Below are 21,215 nucleotides of genomic sequence, written 5' to 3' on the forward strand. Positions count from 1 at the left end.
AAGCATTTGCCTTCTTTGCTGAGAAGGTGCTTTTAAAAGAAGAGTCAGATGATAGTAGCAAAACACACAGCAAAACAATTTTGACCAGAAACATAGGGTGTTAGGGTTTTCAGATCATAAAAAAATAGCCAGTCAAAACCACAAATGGATTAAAAGAGAGGAGATAATTTTTACCAACTGTGGGAGTGGTGGCCGCACTCAAGGAATTGGTAGATGATATTGAAGAAGTGCTTTCAGCCCGGGCTAGGGGTGCTATCGGAGGAGGGCTGGAAGAATGGATGGGAGGGCTGAAAGGTCGGGGCTGCAGGGAGAAGAAAAGAAATGGAAAGTTAGATTCACAGGTTTTCCTTTCATATTTTTAACATCTCCCAGCTCCAGATATGACAACTCAGATTCTTAAAAGAGGCCAGGTGGCACCATTTTTTCATTGAAATTGATTATATCTACACAAGAGCTTGTGGATGGAGCCAGAGGAAACAAACTGTAATGGGCTACACTCAACAGATATATCACATTAAGAGAAGCCGAGATCTGGGATGTGGTCGGTGATGTTTCAGGATGGTGGACTCACATGTCCTTAGGGACTAAGAAAGTAACGTAAAGTGAGAGCTTATACCTACTGAAATATATCTGAATACAAAATACTGTAGTGTGCTGGCTAAACCAGATGTCAGGGACATCATTATTACCCTGTGACTCCTGTGTGTGAATTCCAAAGAAATTTACCTCTGCCAGAGTCTCTTAATTGTTCACACAGAATGTTTTCCACCCCTCGCCTTAAAACATGATGCAAAACTTTCAAAAAACTTCCAAAAAAAAAATTCATTGAGCCACCACTCTCCTTTATATTCACCCAGTGTGTACGCCACCAATAACTTCTCTGTGGTCTGGGGTCAGAAACCAAGATTTATCCTCTCTAGGAGTCTTCCAAAATCAGAAAAATATGGTGAAAGGAAACACCTCCCATTCTAAAGGATTTAGGACAATTGAGTATTATTATCTTAATTTTCATCAAACCCACTGGGGAAGAACTGAAGACCCCATGATCCTGTTCCTACTATTTTAGGCCGTGGCTTGAATGATGGTGGAGATTTGAGGGCAATTGAAATATACACTCTGATTGCAGTGACTTTCAGATTTCATCCATCAGGGCCATTTGTGCAGGCGCTGTAAGGCTTAGATCTGGAGTTGAGATGACCCATGTTCAGGCATTTGGACTCCGTTTGTCATTCCCACTGTATGCTTCTGAGAGGGACAGTGCAGAAGGGAACATACCACATCTCCGACTCCAGGCTTCCCTGGAGGTAGCTTTGGCCGAGACGGAGGCCGGGGAGGAGGTGGAGGTGGGGTCGTGCTGCTGCAAGGAACCAAGGGGGTGGCTGGCCGAGCAGGGGATGATGCACCTGAAAAACAAGCTGGTATTAAAAAAGGCCAGAGACACAGGTGGCCAAAGTGCTGTTATCATTTGATCCCACCTTTTCATTCCCACAGTACAGTGTTAATCACCAACACTTTCTTTACCTCAGCAGTTAATACAGTCAACACTGTAGCACATGGGGTTTGGATTTCTTTTTTTTCAATAAAGAAAAAAAATCACTCAGTTGAACTATGGTTGATGGCTGAAGCTGAAGCTCATTGCCTTTTGTTGTCATGTGACACCCAGTGAAAGGTAAATCCTTTTTATAACTCCCTGTGACAGAAAATATATACTTAGTACTCTTTTGGCTGGGTGAGTGGGTAGCTTTCATTCTGATCATGATACACATGAAACTTATGATAAATTTTCTTGATCTTTGCATATTCAGAATTTATGTCCAAGATGAAAACGGAGGTTAGAACTTGAAGAAAAAAGATTTTTCACATTATACGTATATATGTGTGCATGCGTGCTAAGTCGCTTCATTTGTGTTCGAATTTTTGTGACCCTATGGACTGTAGCCCACCAGGCTCCTCTGTCCATGGGATTCTCCAGGCAAGAATACTTGAGTGGGTTGCCATGCCCTACTCCAGGGGGTCTTTCTTACCCAGTGATTGAACCCAAGTCTCTTTTGTCTCCTGCACTGGCAGGCGGGTTCTTTACCACTAAGTGCTACCTGGAAAGTCCATAGGTGTGTGTGTATATATATGTGTGTTATGTATAGAAATACTTTTATATATCTATAAAACATGTAGAAGAGAATTATCCTTCTTACTGTGCTTTAAGATATGAGTAGTAACTTCATAAATGTAAGCAAACCCTTGATGGTAAGCAAAGAACAAAATATAAGAAAGTACATTAGCTATTGTGAGCACACTTTGTGTGTGGAATCTTAACAGAAACACTTTGAATTTAGAGGATTTTAGTTTTTAGAGGGGGGCTGCCTAAGAACCTGTCTGTGTAGAGGTTGCCTGCGATGATTTTTGTGATGATTTTTAAATCTTGGATTTACTTTTCTGGCTGTCAGTGACAAACATGTGAAACACAGAGGACACACAGGGGTCAGCATGCATGCTAATGAGCACAGCAGAGGGGTCTCTAGACTCAGGGGTTTGCCAATCTTCAGGCATGTATCCGGGATATACGGGTAAACTACTTGGCTAACAATCTTAAGGAAGTCAAATCAATATTCCACATGGTTCTTGTCAGTTAACACTTCTCAGAGAAGTTCCAACTACTCCTGAGGCCTTTTCACTTTGGTTAGAAGCACAGGTATCAAATTACTCCAAGAAAATTCCAAGAAATTCTGCCCAAAGAAAATGTCTCCCCCTCCGCCCCCCCCCCCCACCCCACCTCCCCTCCAACACACCACAAAACTCTGCTCTCTGGAGAATCCTAGACCAGCACCTCCATCTCCAGATTTTCAGATTTTCAAAGAACTTTGAAATTTGCATCTTTGAATTTTCAGGTTTTCAAGAAACTTTAACTATCAAAACTCATCATCTCGGGATCTGCTTCCAACTTAGGAGAGTCCTTGGGGGTGAAAGCCTTGTTCCTCTATTTAAAGCAGTCTGAAATCTTGAGTTTGTTGTGCTTATCTGTGTGGTTTATTGTAAGTGTAATTACATTAGTTGAAACCATACTAATTACCACCCACCCCTACCAATATTTCCTATTCACTACTACCAACTTTTAACTGTTTTCTCACTTTTTATTTTGTTGGGCCAGTATCTATGCTACATATTTTACATGCATTATCTTATTTTATCCCCACAATAAGCTTTGGAGGAAAGTACTTCTACTATCTCAGTGGAAAGTAGGGCTCAGAGATATTCAATAACTTGATCAACGTCATATAGTTCAAACGGCCTATTTAACTACAAAGTCTGAGTTTTTAAATGCAGTATCTTGCAGCTATAGGTGGATCTTAGCCCCACATTTTGCACAAAGTCTGGTCTTCCTTTTCAATGGGCTGACTGCACTTTTCTCTCAATATAAATATTCTTAGTCTTTTGCTGATCTTCTCTTGAATAAAAGAATAGGGGATATTTCAACAGGTCCCACTACAAAGTTTTCTTTACACCCATGATGTTTTCAGAAGTGACAGCAAAGAGATGGGAAATAAATGTTTACACAGCAAAGTTTTTGTCTGGAAGTTTTATGAAACTGTTTTGGGGGTTCTATTTTGCTGGAAAACCATGTCATGGGGGTTGGGGTCAAAACGTCTATCCAGGGTTCTATTTCCAAGAAATGGTCTTCTGAGTCAATCCCAGGAAAAGGTCAGCTGCTTATCCTTTTCCTACAAGTTCCAGAAGGGAAATTTTAAAATCCAGTTTCAGTAATTCTTGGAAAAGTGGTAACGAGTTATCATGGAGGCAATACGAAACACTGAAGAAATTGAAGAAAAGTCAGATGACCTGAGCTCTGGTTCTACCCACCTCCTATTAACTATATGATCTTGACTTCTCTAAACCTCAGCTTCATGTTTTAAAATATGGGACATGTTTCTACCTTACAAGGCAGTTGCAACAATCGAAATGGAAAATACTTATTTAAGTATTACCAAACCATAAAATACTACACAAATGGAAGGCAGTTGTTGATGATGGTAAAATTTGTGCTTTTGATACAGATACAACTAAAACTGAAGAAAAAAGTGGCTAGTTAACTGGCTGTGTTTTCCTTTTGGAGTACCCTGTTTAACTTACTTTTTCTATACTGAATTGATCTCATTGATTTGTTACGCAGTTAGACAACACCAAGGAAGTTTTAAAAAGCAAAACCCTGCTTGACAGCAGAGGGTAGTTTGGACCTAAGGAGTATTTCACAATTGAACTAAGGCCTCACATGATGTTGTGAGATTATACAACTATTTTGTATTGAAAGAGTAAAGAGGTTTATTTGCACATCTCTATCTGTATTCCTCGATCTTCAATTCTACTTTTATTTCTCCTTCAAGCAGTGTTTATTCCCAAGACAAAGTTAGAAACTAATTGGACAACATTGTTTAACTTTAAAAATCACATGTACATTATTTGAATTCGTGAATTCAAAAAGTTGGCAACCACTGACATGGTCTTAATCCATCTGCTGCTCTCAACCTGAAATCCCATCATAGTTTCTTTGGTAACTCTTGAGGACTGTAAAACAATGGCTCCAACTTTCATTTCTTTTTGCTTGTGTGTGTGGGGGGGTGGGGGTGTGTGTGTGTTGTGAGGTGGGGGGTGCAGCTGGGGAGACGTGATCATTGGAATCCAACAAATCTCAGGTCAGACAGATCTTGACTTTGTTATTTATTGCTTTGTAGCTGTGGCTAAGTCCTGTCTTTGAGCTTCCATTTCCTTATCTGTAAAATGAGGCTACTATATCACAATGTTATGGGGGAGAATCAAATGAATGAAAATATATGTACTTTGAAATATGTAAAGAAACATTCTTTCCCAACTTGTGTTTCTTAGAACACAATTATACCATTTCTTTGAAGAAAGTATTAAACGTCTGTGGGAAAGTTTTCATACTATGTTTCTTTTAAGGTAACTGGCACATTAAAAGCCCTAAAATAGTATGGTTCAATGGAGTTTTCCACAATGATGAAAATGTTCTGGAATAAGTGCTGTCCAATAAGATAGTCATTAGTCACATGTGCCCACTGAGTTCTGAATTGTGGCTCCTGCATCTGAATAACTGATTTTTAATTTTAATTAATTGCCATTAAGATTAAAATAGCCATATATGCCTAAAGGCTTCCATATTGGACATTGATGCTCTAAAAAAACTTATAGTTAGGAAATGTATTTGTTTGATTCAACCCCAGGTAGCTCAGACTCATTTGTTTATGGATGTGTAGGGTTTGTCTGTTTGTGTTTAGCATCTTTTAATATTGGTTTAGTTTCCCCAGTTGGGAAATGTTGAACATTCTGTCTTTACTAACACTTCTCTTTCCCTGGTCTCCAAAATTGCTACAGGCCAAGGAAACACTTTCTCCATTCCATCCCCTCGGCACACAGCCCATACAGGGGAAGAGATAGTCTTTGCCAAGAATCAGTGTCTGCATTCCAGTAAAGAAATGTTCTGGCCAAACTATGTATTTTAAATCTTTGCCATAAGGAAATTAAAGTTCTTGAAGCAAATTCTTAACTTGCAACTTTTTCAACAGCAGGTAACTATTCTGATCCACAAGTACTGTCTAAACTTGATCAGTGATGGTCATCTTGCTGTGAATGAAATTTTAATGTAGATACACAGTTTGAGATATACAGGGAAAGTTATTCCCATCAAGCTGTTATAAAAAGCAGGTAATGAAAACCATTACTAATCTTTAAAACATGAGACCGTATCCTATTGTTTCAATCCTAAGTTTATATTTCTGCCAATCTGTGTACATTTCATCAATAAAAGATTAACAAGCAAATAAACTGGGACTTAATTAAGGAGATAACGGTGCACAGTTTTATTTATTCATGAGTTTCACTGGCCCAGTTTGGTCCTCCACTTAGAAATTCAATTCTTTAATATTAGCAAAGTATAGTGTTTTCCAGCTCAATTATTAAGAACCAATAGTCTTTACTGGTAACACTTTCAAGTAATTTTAAGTAAGAATATGGAAGTTAAACATTAAAATGACAACAAAACTGCCAAGGATTCCAGAAAGAAAGCTAGAGCTTCTCTCTTTATTCATTAGATCAATGATCAATTCAATTAATCAAGTATATCCCAGAACTTTGTAGAAGGTGCTTGAGGAGCCTGGTGAGTAATAAAGTTGTCCTGTCCTCCTCTCCCCCAACTAAGGGTGTTAACTTTGGGTAGCGAATAGTGACCAGGCCACTGGAGAGAAGGTATTATTCCTTGAAAAGCACTTTCAGAAGACTCAGAGCCTGGCCCAGGAAAGAGTCCCATTCAAGAGAGTGGAAACATGTCTCTCTTTGACAGAGGACAACCAGCTTCTTTTGGGCTGAGGTCTGAACTGTAGGCTTTACTTAGAGGCCCTTTATTATCTTTACAGTGAGGTAAGGATCCTTACATCACCCCAAAAGATCTAAAAAAGAAATAGAGGATGGAGGTGGGGCTCCAACCCCCCAGAAATACAGAATGGAGCACAGAGCAGTAGGTTTGAAGAAAAGACTTTTGGTGATCTTGATGACACTGTGTAATATAGGTGCATGTCAGGGTCAGATAAGTTTGTGATATTTTGTCACTAAACCTTGCCAGGGCTCCTGGAGGGCACAGTGGTTAAGAACACAGGCCTGGGATCAGATAGACCTGAGAATGAATACCAAGTCTATCACCTCTAGCAGTGTAAATTTAGGCAAGTTACTAAACATCCATGAGCCTCAGTTTTCATATCTGTAAAATGGGGGAAATAAGAGTATTTACCTCATGAGGTTGTTATAAAAATGAAATGATGTGCATAAAGTTCTTAGCATGAAGCCAGGAAAAGAAACTATAGCTGTTGTTCTTAATGGCAAAATAAAGGCTCTCTAGGACACTATGGTAAACAAACCTGCTGATTTTGTTTTAGCACAGTTTTTCAAACTTAAATTTTTGTTTTCCCTTTCTGGTGAAGGAGGGGAACACCTGTGATACAAAACACTGATTTTGTGTACAGTACAGAAGATTCTCCAGCCCTCTCCTTGATCAGCTTGGATGTTCTCACTTTAAAGCTCAGAGCAATTTGCAAATACAGAGCAAACATTGAAAGATGTGCCCTTGAAAGCAGAAGCAATGATGACTATTAGAACAGAGACAAACATATTTCCTTGCTGTCTCTTAATAGATTTGAATAATTTAAACTTGGTCACGTCTTTAAAAGCAAATAGAAAACAAATAGCCCTTGACACCCCTGAGAAGGTACCTAACAAAAAGGACAGGAACAAGAGAGAAGGCACCAGAGGATCTTGGTAGACAAACATGAGCACAAATGGAATGAGTGATACAGAAGAAGAATGCATTAGGAATATCTTGATCTTTCCTGTGTATGCATGGCAGTTCCCATCCTTTCATCATTAGAGAATACAAAATGAAGCTTGAAGCAGGAAACAAGAAAAACCAAAAAAAAAAAAAAAAAGAAAGAAAACCAAACAGGAAAACCAAAAATATCAGATTCCATGTCAATATTTGCATGTAGAGTCCCAAAAGGTACATTTGTGACAAACTGCTTCATCACCTGTCACCACACTTAGAACCAACCTTATAGGCTGACTAGCCTGTCAAATGATGACATCAGAGAGCAGTTTGTTTCAGTGGCAGCCTGATTAGGCTGGAGATGCAATAAGGCAGCCTCTTTTTTGCTGTCCTCTAAAATCTCCTTTTCAAATCCTACTTCTTTTTCTCTGAAATAGTTAGAGAAGTTAATATAGTTTTCCCCAATTAAAAAAAAAGGAAATAGAAAATACACAGACCTACAAAAACCAGGGCTTTTGGAAAAAATACAGATTTATATAACACGGTGATTAGAGTTGATAACACTGTATTGTATGATTGAAATTTGCCAAGAAAGTAGAGCTTAAATGTTCTCATCAAAAAATAAATAAATAAATAAATAAAGGTAAGTATGTGAGGTGATGGATGTAATAACTTGGTGGGACAAATATTTCACAATGTATGTGTGTATCAAATTATCACATTGTACACTGTAAATATCTTATAATTTTGTCAGTTATATCTCAATAAAGTGGAAGAATTTAAAAAAAAAAACAACATAAAACAAACTAGGTTCCCTGTGGAGACATCTGATGAGGAAATCAGACATTTAACTTGAAGCACATTTTCTGTGAAACCTGTCTTTCTAGAACTTTCCTGAATTCTAAAAATGAGATCATAGCTTTCTTTAAAAAATGGAGATCTTATCTGCAGGGTGGAAGGGCGCTCCCAAGGGTCAGGAGCGCAGGGCAGGACACATCCACAGGCGTGCACTATGACCGCGAGCACTGGATGGACTAGGACACGCCACAGGGCACAGAACACCCACAGCAAAGGAGGGATGGCTGAAGCTCTAAAGCCAGCTGCCAGGCAGGAGGAGGGTGTTGCTCACACTGCGCAGCCACGGCCATTCCCGGCACACGACGCACACTCAAACAGTAAGACGTACCACTGGTGGTCCCCGCACCACTGCCCGAGCCGGGTCCGGGGGATGAAACCACAGTCCTGTAGGTGGGTGGTGGTGGGGGAGGCGGAGTTGCTCTCTGTCCCAACCCAAAATCTTTAGGAGATGAGATTGTTTCTAAGTAATCATCTTTAATGACGTTCTGCTCAGCGACTTTCTTCTGGACTTCTAAATTGAGCGGCGATGGTACATTGCGAGGAGGACCCGGAGGTCCTGAGGGGCCAGGAGGACCCGGGGGGCCCGGAGGTGGGGATTCAGCTGGGTTGTCTGAGGCAGCTGGTGGGGACACCACCTTTTCCCTTGGAGTCAACTCTGGAGTAACACGTTCCGGGGATGTGTCAGAAAAATGGACCCACTTGTCTTCAGCGTTAACAGCAACAGACTTGGGGGATAACACGGGGCCAAAAATGCTGTCCAAATCATTGATGGATGGTAGCTTTTCAATTTTGACCTCTGTGGCTGATTGGTCATTTCCTGTGGTTAAAGTAGTTGATTTTAAATTTTAATTGACTTTGTTAAAATTACTTGTATAAGGTGGGAGGGGTGAGGCAAAGCCTGATAAATAGGTTATCTTGTGAGGTGCCAAGGTGGGCATATTTCATGATGGAAAAATATCTTGATTGCAGTTGCAGGGGATGAGAGAGTCCCCTGCCTCTCTGTTGTGAACATTACCTTTTCTGCTGTTATTTACCCTTGTGTGGGGCGATCTGACTTGCCTACATCTACCATCACCAGAAGTAAGAGCATGCAACTGCCCTCCAGGGCTGCTCAGAAGAGAGCAAAGTGCAGTCGTTCTGAGAAGGCATTCTCAGAAGTGTACAGGCTCTGGAACTGCAAATTTCAAAAGGGAGGTCCCTTTGGAAAGTTTGGCCTACTGAAATACATAGGGCAGAACAGAAAAAGAAATGATAGCTGAAAATCACCCTCATATTTGATGAAGACTGTCTACCCTAGCATAGTAAATGAAACTGGTGAAACCAATGATAATATATGTTAGTTAAAAAATTATCACATCATAAGTAGTTGTATATCTTCTACCTTGAACACACCAGAAACACAGCACAAAGATTATTTAAAGAGATATCCCCACATGAATATTTACAAATATACACATACACACCCCACGCACCACACACATAGGATATTGAGAATTGTTACATACAAACCATTTAATAGGGAAGAAAATTATAAAAAATCTTTATAATTTCTTTTCTCATCAAGTCTAACCTGTTAATACCATAGGCATAACTGATATATATATATCTGAATTCATGAAATAAAAAGTCTGTTTTGCTTAAATATTAGCATTAGCTATTCTTTTTAATTCTTACCAATAATAAGAGAAAAATTAAAACTATCTTCTATAGCTTGGCAGGAAGTAGTTGATAACAACTGAAATGTGAGGATTTTTAAACCAGGATTATTCAAATTAGAAATTGTTACCTAAATAATTGCAAGGCATGAGCCATTTTGCCTTTAAATAACCTTTTAGCTGTAAGAGTAGGCTTAGTATTCTTCTATTTTCACAGTTGAAAAAAGTTACCCTTCAAGGTTTCAAGGCTACGAATAAATGGGATAGCAGTTTGCTGGGCCCCAGTATTTATAATTTCACTGCTGTAGACTTACTTATCTCTAACATACTCATGAGACTACAAGGGGCCAAAATGGTTTGAACTTGCAAACACCTTTACCTGTGACACACCGGATGACTTCCTGTTGGGTTTGAGTCAATGTAAATTCCATCAGTGACTATGTCTTGCATTTGCCCTTGTTGATAAATAACCCCTCTGTAGTTATCAAACTCACCAGATTGCATAAATAGCTATGGGTGAAGCTGCAATAGAATCCCAAAGGTGATGAAGAACTACATTCTAAGGACCCAGACACATAAAATAACTATCACTGCTTCTGAATTGCTAGTCCAGTAAGAATGGGTACATTATAAATTGTAGGAATCCATAGTATTGATTTTAATAGCTGGTAAAAATATGCCTTAGAAGTCATCTGTCTAAAGGCATGCTGCAGTTCCTTGTCATATTTCATCATCCTTACACATCGCCTTGCCATGGGATAATAAATAATGACTACTGGGAAAAATCCTGCACTACCCAAGCTTACCTATATGCTGCATATTCCAGGACCCATTTTATTATTATTGTGGATTACACAATATTAATTCTAATTAACTTATCAGTGCTTAGAAAAATACGAATTATGCCTTGAGACTTTTAATTCTTCAGTCATTTAAAATGAGGTCCAATGAAGTGAGATGTCAAACAATGGCTTTTAATATTGAGTTTTTATTTCTCTTATCTCACAAGTAAACATGACCTTTGTTCAACAAAATTATACAGAGAAAAATATGAGTTGAGAAAGTGAAACTTTTTGTGAAACCTGGAAGTGATACTTAAAAAAGTGTAAATAGTAAACTGTAGTGGAAGTAAAACTAAATGCAATCATTTTCATGTTTAGTCTAGCCTATAGATTTCAACACATCAAAGGCATGTTGAGGTCCAGGGCCACTGCTGATTGCCACACCATCCTAGGACAGAAAAAATAAAGCTTACCTGGTCCAACTGTTAAGGGGGAGCCTGTTCGGGGTGGGGTGGCTGGTACATTTTTTGGAGGCAGTGGTGGAGGAGCTGCCAAGAGATGAGAAGCCATTCATTACTGATCACTTTCTCCCTAAGTTATGTAATATTTCCCAGATAACCAGGATTTGGGCTTTCATTCATATTCTGCTATTGGAAAAGGGATAACTATTAGCAGTCCATATTTTTTTTAAGTTCAAAGCTTAGTGATTGAAGCAGGACTCGTTCAGATTCTTCCATTTTATGATAGGAATTTGTCAAAAGAAAGTCAGATAATAGCAACAATAATATCACTTCATTCATTCATTCCTTTGTTTTATAAGCCTCAAAAGCCACCAAAGTCCTGTGACCTGTACTAGTGAAGGACATGGGGTTGAATACAATGAGCCTCTACCCTCTAGGAATTTACAGCTGAACGAAGGAAGACTGTGGTCACAGGCAACTGCAACCCAGAGTGTGGTCAAGGAAATGAGAGCAGCCTGGTGAGGGGCTTTTGATAGAGTCAGGATATTATAGCTTGGATTCAGTCTGGAAAGATTTCTCAAAGTGATGTCTTGAATTTGGGTATATTTTTGAAATCTATAGCAAAATGATTCGGGTCAAGGAAGAATGAACAGATTCCTTTGGTGGAAATTATAGCTGAAAAAAATCCCTGAACTAGAAAAACTACTATCTTCCAGCCCAACCCAGAGACTCATCCTTTTGAACTGGCCTGTCACTTTGTGGGCAAAGTTAAGAATTTCAACAGGTAAATCTTTTTTTTTTCCTTCATTCTTTAAATGTATGTTTTCCTCTCACTGCTATACTTGGTAAATTTGATGAGTTTCCTTTTTCTTCGGACTTCTTTCCCCAGTTACCTGGAGGAGGCGTTAGGGGCATTCTGGAACAAACAAGGATGATGGCTCTGCTTTGAGATAAATGTGCCCCGATCTCCTGTTTCAGCTTCTTTCTACCATATGGCATCATTCCTCTTGTTCTCCAGTTAAACTCTTTCCCCTCAATGTGTCCTCTCTATCCTTTGAAGCCTCAGTTGTTCTCTAGGACAAGCAGAGACCTTATCTGACTTGCTTAGCTCTGTGTTGTGTGTTAGCCCATGCCTAGAACATAGCAGGGTCTTTAGTTCACTTGCTTGTCATGCCTACATAAGCCTATTGAATGAATGAATGAATAAGCCTGTGAGATGTCACACAGAAGCAGCTGTGATTCAAAGTTACTTCTTTTACTTTATTTATTGTATTATTCTTGTCTCAATCGACTGTCCTAGGCCCCTTAACTCTAATGCTTATTAGAATAACATCTCTTCTTAATATTAAACAGTCCAAATGTTGCTTACGTAGACTTCCTAAACATTGCCTAATTTCATTATGCAGACAGACAGTAAAATGAGTCACTTATTTTTCCAGACAGAGCAGACACATAACTTACTTCCAGTGGGAAAAGGCCTTGTTAACTTTGGCGACTCCATGCTTGGATTAATTGGTTGGCCTGAACCCCATATCTCAGGCTGATCTAAAAGAACTGGAAACATAAAAAGAACATTTCCCCGGGTGAGTTGAAAAGAGAAACATCCTGATTTTAGAACTTACAATTTCAATTTAAAGGGGAGCTTCACAAAATTATTTCTGCCTTGCCTCAGTCCTAGTAAATTAATTTAGAGATGTGTTGTTCCTGATTCTCTTCAATCAGAGAATGGAAAAAACAGCAGGGTGTACATGTTTGTGTGTGTGTGTGAGCTCGTGTGCAGAGGGATTATCTGTGTGCGGACATATAGCTAAATAAAAACTTGCAAAACAGAGTGTCTGCATTCTTTTCCTGGTGGGTCACTTAAGGACATTCTAAATGTTAATACATTTCTGGCACCCACTTGAAAATACAGGCATTATTCCCATGGACATTTGTTTTAAGTTGGTTTATTTAAAGTTTGCCAAGAATATGCTTCAAGAATGAAAATGTCTGAATTCTGTACAGTGCTTCTCACCTTTAAAGGATCTTATGGGATCTTTAAACAAGCCTTTTACAACATTATGAAGAGAAATTAAATTATTTAGAAATGGTGAACATGTTTAAACAACCAGAAAAATAAACAAGTGCTTAGCCATCTAAGGGCTTCCCTGTTGGCTCAGTGGTAAAGAACCTGCCTGCCAATGCAGGAGATACAAGAGATGTGGGTTTGATCCCTGGCTTGGGAAGATCAGGGGAGTAGGAACTGGCAACCCACTCCAGTGTTCTTGCCTGGAGAATCCCTTGGACAGAGGAGCCTTGCAGGCTATAGTCCATAGAGTCGCAAAGAGTTGGACGCGACTGAGCATGCATGCATGTAGACATCTAAAGTAAATCAGGGCAATTGGTATTAGGCCTGAGGACAATGAATCTAATATTTCTTCTATTTTTTGTTTCTTTCTTCTGACTTTTTTTGTTGCTGTGGTAACAATGTGATATACCAGTTCTTCTCATCACCTCTCATGTGCCAGGGTCTCTGTAAGTACTGCCTGTAATTCACTATGTTGTAAAACACAGGCTGGGAATTAGTTGGATGTGGATTTGATCCAGCCTCCATGGGGTCGCAAAGAATCAGACACGACTGAGCGACTGAACTGAACTGAACAACTAGGACCTTAGGCAATCCATGTAACCTCTGAGCTTCCCTTCCTTCAGTGCAGAGACAGTAAGAACCATCTCTAAGAGTTCCTAAGTATTAAAGGAGGTAATGTATATAAATATAATGTACACAAAATACCTATCATAAGGCCAATAGCTATTATGATTTTCCAGTCCTCACCATACCACCACGTGGTTGATATTGAGGAAACCAAAGATGACAGTGATTAAACAACTTGCTCAGCAACACATGGTGAAAATAGAAGAGCTAAGATCTGATCCCAGGCATGCATACCTAACTCCAAAAAAACATACTTTCCTCTCAGGCCTTGTAACCTAGTGAAGGAAGAATCAATCAAAAATGTAAGAGTGGGTAGATAAGAAAAGTAGGTGGAAGAGCTAGTATCCTTGGTGCCAAGGTTGGAACTTTACAGAACTTCAGGGGCTGAAACCACCTAGAGAATAATCAGGCCAGGATTATTGTGTGTCTCCTCTTCATCGCAGACCTCAGTGATGGCCTTAGTTTTGCTTTTTGTTTTAACGTGAAAGCATACATTGTCCAATGATCTGACACAGCATTTTGTTTTTTCTATGGATTCAGTGTGGAATACCACTTTGATTTCTAAGAATGGTTTTCTATTTTGTATAGTAACTGAAGGTGGTTTGATTTGTTACATTTGAATCTACCTATTAAAAAATTCCATCAAATTTTTAATAGGTAGATTCAAATGTAACAAATCAAACCACCTTCAGTTACTATACATATCATTAAAAGTGAGACTGATCCCAGAGGAATTAATAAGATGACTGAGCAACCTTAACGCTGGGCCCCCTTTCCTTATGGATTCTAAGTTGCAGACGTTTAAATCACTGAAGGAGTAGTTAGGGATGCTCCTTATTCACTTTCCTAACTACATTAATGAAAAATACTCAGTTGTGGCTGCCTGCTAGTTGTCTCCCAGGATCCATTCTCCATTTCTGCTACAGTTAAAGCTTAGCTGGCCAGATGGCACTAAATTCTTGCTGATGGGCTCTGGCTGGAAGTGGTGTGCATCTATTCCAGGTTTTGCTCTTACAAGAATTGATAGTGAGTTCCATGGGTCCTCCCCCACACTTCTTTCTTCTGACTGTGACATAATAAGAATTTGAGCAACCCAGAGGTGAAGGCCACATGCTGGGGATGGCAGAGTTGCCCTTCAAGTCCTACATTGTGTACTTTGAGACTGTTTACATGAAACAGAAATAAAAATCTATCTTGTTTAATTTACTATACTTTGGAGTCTCTTTGTCACTATCTGAGCCTACTCATTATGCTTTTAAGTCTTATCGTCCTCAGCACTTTAATCTCCTTCACCAACGGGTTTTAGAAAAATCACATTTAATTATACACAATCATAGTGTTCTTAAATCAAATGATTTTTTATAAGAAACATTCCATGTTATCAAACACAGCTGCTGGAGATCCATGCATTAGACCTACATACATCTTAGGAATAGGTTAGATCCCTTTCATAAGGAGTTTCTTTTATGTCAGTAAGGTATACATTATTCACAGCCATCAAAAAATGGTTAATATTTAAAAGTTAAAATATTTAATTTTAGGAATTAAATTTAGTAGGTAAATCCAACAATAACAGCCAAAATGATATTTTTCCCATAACAATTTTTTTCTAAGTGTTAAATGATTTAAGGTCATTCCTGGGTCTTGAGTTTGCAAACAGTGTCTGTTGTGTGAGCAGTCCAATTGACACCTCCACTGATGAGGTGGACAAGAGAGAAAATGTGGTCATAGAGGCTAGATCACAATGACAGGGATTATGATGAGGAATTTGAAGGTCTGGCTCCATAGTGATGGCACTTTGGCTCATAAACTACCTACTCCCTGCCTAGTGAGTTGTACAGATTTTCAGTAATTCTTATTGACCTCTTTTGAAGAGTGAACATGTTAGCTCTTAGCTACCTCTGGAGGTAAAATTTCAAATCCTGAAATACTAAGAGGTCTGCAAACTAAACTCCCACGCTGATAGCACACCTAGATCAGAACTATTCTTTCACATGAAGATCTAGTGATACATTAAAAACATGCCTCAAAACACATTTATTCTAGATAAGTTATACTTTATCGAAAAGAAAAACAAATCCATAGATACACAGAGTTTTTCCTACCTTCTGTCTTCTGTTCAACAAAAGCTGATTCTAATGGTGGACCAAAGAGGGGAGCAAGCGCCGTGGTGTCCTCTGGAGGTTTTTTGCTAAATCACATACATCACAGCAAAACATAGAGAAAGGAAATATTAATGTCAAAAGAGATATAAAGCTTTCAAATATCTTCCACAGTAAGGCTGATGTATATGTGCACTTATGTACATACATAAATATGCACTCATGCTCTGGAGGGGCTAAAAAGCTATATATGAAGATGTCAAAAGTATGTGGACAAAAGAAATGGTAAGAGGTAAGATTCCTGGTTCTCAATAGGGTGCAAGGGGGTTGGTCCAACAGAAATAAGACAGAGAGAAACTCTTTGAAAGCATCAGATTCTCTAAACCTAGAAGAGATAATACTAAAGATGACTGTTTATTACAAAGCACCTTCTTCTCATAAGATCTCAAAAACCATTTATATCTGTCTTCACTGCATCTCTGTGTTGTAGTTAATGCAGAGTATGATCAGTGAATGTCAGGCACAGGGAAATTAAGAAACAAGCCACCAGGAAGTTCATCTTTGAATAAGAAACTTAGTCTACCAACTTTTAACTGCCATCCTCCCACCTCCACCCTACACAGTAGACTAATTATAACCTCCTAACACCTTAATATTGCATGTCTCAGAAAGAGAAGAATATTGAGAAATCAGGAGAAAAGAAGGGTAATAAGTTCAATGCTCATCCTTTTAACTAATTATTGCTTAAATCGATTATTAACAAGAAGCACATAATCATCTCCATTTCTTCCCCAGACCTGATTTCTCTCATTGATCCTAATGAGTTTTATCTGTTTATTGGGGGATAAGAGGCAAAGAGGAGAGGAGAGGGGTTAGAGGAGAAGGGAAAGGTAAAAGGATCCAGCTTTTCAATAGAAATAGGAGTCTTTGCAGGGAAACACCACTTATGTGCATAAGACTTACTTATCCCAAGGATTGTACAGTATGAAATATAATCTTTGTCAAAATCAGAAAGCAAAATAGAACATTCTTCTGGTGTGTGATGTAGAATGTATCACAAAACTGTATCCAACTAAACAGGCTGCTCTTTTTAAAAACACTTTTAATTTCAAAATAATTGGTTTACAGTGTTGCGCTGGTTTCTGCCATACAGAAGTGTAAATCAGCCACAAGTATACAAACGTCACCTCCCTCTCGACCCTCCTTCCTACCCATCCCCCCACCTCACCCCCCTGTGTTATCACAGAGCACCAGGTGGAGCTTCTTGTGTTACACGGCAACTTCCGTTACCATATTTGCATATGGTAATATACATACATCGGTGCCATTCTCAATTTGTCTCACCCTCTCCTTCCCTCGCTGGGTCCACAAGTCTGTTCTCTACATCTGCATCTCTATTCCTGACCTGCAAATAGCTTCTTCAGTACCATTTTTCTAGATCCCATATATATCCATTAATATATGCTGCTGCTGCTGCTAAGTCACTTCAGTCGTGTTTGACTCTTTGCGACCCCATGGACTGCAGCCCACCCGGCTCCTCCATCCATGGGATTTTCCAGGCAAGAGTACTGGAGTGGGTTGCCATTGCCTTCTCCGATTAATATATGATATTCGTTTTTTTCTCTCTGATTTACCTCACTCTGTTTAACAGGCTCTAGGTTCATCCACCTCACTAGAACTGACTCAAATTAATTTCTCTTTGTGGATGAGTAATATTCCATTGTATGTATGAACCACAACTTTTTTTATCCATTCACCTGTTGATGGACATCTAGGCTGTTCCCATGTCCTGGCTGATGTAAATAGTGCTACAGGGAACACTGGGGTACACGTGTCTTTTTGAATCATGGTTTTCTCAGGTTATATGCCCTGTAGTGGGATTGCTGCATCATATGGTAATTTTATTCCTAGTATTTTAAGGAATCTTTCTACTGTCTTCCATAGTGGCTGTATCAATTTACATTTCTACCAATAGGATAAGAGGGTTCCCTTTCACCACACCCTCTCCAGGGTTTATTGTTTGTAGGCTTTTTGATGATGGTGTTCTGTCTCATGTGAGGTGATACCTCATTGTAGTTTTGATTCACATTTCTCTAATAATAACAGGCTACTCTTTGTAGGGCAATATAATCATATTTCAGATCAGCATTCCACATACCAAATGATGTCTTCCTATAGACCTTTAACTCTTTCATTAGTGAAGGGTTGCATATTCTGATAGATGTTACTTTAGATGACTACAGAGTATTTCCTTAATGGTCTCCCTCAGGCTGCACTTAGGCGAAATGATAACATATTTAAATCTGTGATGACCTACACACACAGGCAGACCCTTTGTTATTAGATGCTGAGAGTTTAGCTCAAAGGAGATTTGTTCCATTGTTACCAGTGCATGATACCTTGCATAAAACACAACTAACAGCTTTCATGCTCACCTTATGAGCTCTGGAGTTGGTGTGGAACGCCTGGGTCTCGCTACTTCTTCACCTGATGCATAGGACAAAGAAAGTTTTTAGGCATATTTTTACCATTTTTTCTTTTATGTCTTATAAGCTATGTTTGAAAACAGAGATTTAAATCCCATGAATAAGCAACTCCATGTGAAAACTTTGCAAGACAAACCCAGGAACAAACTCTCTCCCCTGGCAATGCAACAGTCATATATTAGGCATAAGTAGTAGCATTTTCTTTGGCATTTATAAAACCTTATCAAGGAATCACCATGATAAGCCATCAAATGGAAGATTTGTACACTGCAGAGCTTAGTGGAATAGCACACTGTTCTTTGAATGCCTGTTGCCTTGATCAGTTCTGCATTTCAATTACCATATGAGAATACCAAGCCAGGCCATATGTACACAGTGCATGAATCCAGCATTCTCTGCCTGTTCTTTTCTTGAAATGCCAAGAAAATGTTATACCTTTAACTAGGAACCATTCATTTAAAATTTCCTAGAATGTGCTGTATGCAGAAGAAAATCATGCCATATGTATATTATAACCTATCTCACATCACTTTGGTGTACTAAAATTTTCATATCAAATACACAAGAATGGGCATTGCAGCTACCTTCAGTTCCTTCTGCCCTCCTCCTCTCCCTATCCCAATTAGCAAACACACACTTGATTAAATTCATTTCTAAAGTCAAACGACACAGCATGAGTGCTCAGTCGCTTCAGTTGTGTTCAACTCTTTGTGACCCCAAAGACTGTAGCCTGCCAGGATCCTCTGTCCATGGAGATTCTCCAGGCAAGAATACTGGAGTGAATTGGCATTTCCTTCTCCAAGGAAGGAAATGGCAATGTTTATCCAAAAACATATTCACTTTCAGGATTTAAATATTAATCATTCAGAACCCACTGAGCCCTTTTATCATTACAGGATTTCTTTGCTGTAAAAGTAAAAGACATTCATCAGCCTTAAAAATCAAGCTCAAGAATGTATATGTCAAATGTATATATACTCCAAGATCCAAGGAACTGTTTTGTCTTTTAAATTGTACTCTATTTCTGGTAGCTAAGATATACTTACTGGATAAGTTCCTTTTAATTGCACCCTAGAATTAGAAATAGACACTATAAGGTTTAAGACCACATATACGTACAATATCTATATTTCTGTCATTGCAATTAAACTGAACTTAAAGAAATGCAGATGGGGAAAAATGAATTTTTTTTCAGAATTGCATTCAAGTTAAAAATTTTAGACACCCACATATAAATCAATTTTTCACTTTACTCAAAGGTTACAGAGAGGAAGGGAAAGTAATAAATAATCCAAACCAGAGGAGGGGGTGGAAAACAACCCTTACCTGGGTAGATTTAGTAAATAAAGCAAAAAAAAAAAAAAAACAAAAATTCTTGAAATCTAGCATACAAGAAAGTAAATCCAAGTTTAATTTATATTTAATTTTTAAAAAGTATATGTATGATGTGTATTCTCTGCTCTTATTGAATGGGGTCCATAAGCTGCTTGTAGAAACAGTCATTAGTTGACTAATGCAATTTTTAAAGATTCATGTGGAAAATGTTAAAAACAAGGAAAATGTGAAGGCATTACCTCTGAATGGACTGCTCTATTCAGGGAACCAGAGAATTGCATTCTTCCCCACTCACACTCTCTACCTCAGTTTCTTTTACATGCCTGCCATGGGGGCACCAATCTATCAAGTGGGAATCATTCCTTCAGCTCAAGGCATTGTGATCCTATCGGAATGCAAATTTCCCTGGCAGGAATAATCTGAGAAGGTCATTTTCAGATTTTTTTCAGGCCCTAGCAGAAACTTTTTTTTGGTAACAAAGGATTGATTAAAGTTTTGATTCAAAACCACCATGAAAGGTTCTTAGAATGTGATGCTTCCAGAAAAGTAGACCACTAGAAGCATAATCTCGTAAGATGGGCATGGGTTTGGCAGGGCCTCCTTAGGAGAATGACAGGGGCAGAGTTTAGGATGGGGAACTGGAAGAACAAGAAACTTTTCAAAACTCAGACAATTAAAAGTTTGGTGGGTGACAGCCAAACACACATTTATTTCTACTCCTACTTTAGTGAAGGCGCAACCCGGTGGTCACAGATTTTTCTCTCAAATGATAGCATAAAAACTTAGGACAAGATACAGCATCTCTGTAACAGATCTATAAGAATCTTCTTTTGCTCTTTCCTAAGGTTTTATCAAAATTTTGTCTCATTTTGAATTCATTTGCAGTAGAAGAATAGTTTCAGTCTGAATAAGGATCCACTAGATGTATTCTGGTGACTGGCCTAATCTCTCAAACTATATTTTCCAGCTTGTCTTGCCTAATAATATAGTTTGCATACATGTGCCATATAGAGATTATTATGTTATTAGGAAAAATATTTTTAAGTTAATAAATACTTTATTTAATAAACATTTTAAATCAGTATTTTTAATTAAGTTTACACACTTATTTAAATTAATGCATATATTAAATAAATATGATCATTTAAATCAGCTATGGTCATTATGAGAGTTTTGATACAGGTTGGCTTTTGGAAAATAAGACTCCATAGACAAAATAATAAGAGAACAATTGTTTAAATGTAATTCAAATGGTTTTCCAGGTTGGAGAGCCTCAAACAGTCAGATTTTAATCAAAAAGTTCTGAAGGAAAAGATTGGGGGCTTTAGGTTCAAGTAGTCAATCATGAGGTTGACATTGAGGGGATAAGACCTATTTAGTATAAAGAGACCTGAAATTCAGGAGTTGGGGGACCCCAGAAGCTGTATTGAAGACCTTTTGATCTCTGTCTTACACCTTTATTTAAAATGTAATACTCATGAAACCAAGAAAGATACACAGTTTCCTTGGTATTTTTTGGTATT

The 21,215-nt window shown here is 38.5% G+C and overlaps 1 protein-coding gene across 7 annotated transcripts in view; it reads right to left on the bottom strand.

Annotated features, from left to right (window-relative positions):
- SGIP1 (SH3GL interacting endocytic adaptor 1) overlaps nucleotides 1-21,215 on the bottom strand; it is a 228,277-nt gene that overhangs the window by 60,177 nt on the left and 146,885 nt on the right. For 6 of the 7 annotated variants that reach the window (XM_043877668.1, XM_043877667.1, XM_043877665.1 and 3 more), the window contains 7 exons: nucleotides 19,404-19,428; nucleotides 18,307-18,358; nucleotides 15,875-15,960; nucleotides 12,536-12,628; nucleotides 11,087-11,161; nucleotides 1,276-1,403; nucleotides 175-301 (listed from right to left, as the gene is read on the bottom strand). In XM_043877668.1, coding sequence (XP_043733603.1) covers nucleotides 175-301; nucleotides 1,276-1,403; nucleotides 11,087-11,161; nucleotides 12,536-12,628; nucleotides 15,875-15,960; nucleotides 18,307-18,358; nucleotides 19,404-19,428 — 586 coding nt within the window. Of the gene's footprint in view, nucleotides 1-174; nucleotides 302-1,275; nucleotides 1,404-8,504; nucleotides 8,994-11,086; nucleotides 11,162-12,535; nucleotides 12,629-15,874; nucleotides 15,961-18,306; nucleotides 18,359-19,403; nucleotides 19,429-21,215 lie in introns of all 7 variants that reach the window. The other variant, XM_043877669.1, reaches the window with a different exon arrangement.

This window comes from Cervus elaphus, chromosome 20, assembly GCF_910594005.1.
Source record: "Cervus elaphus chromosome 20, mCerEla1.1, whole genome shotgun sequence".
NCBI lineage: Eukaryota > Metazoa > Chordata > Mammalia > Artiodactyla > Cervidae > Cervus > Cervus elaphus.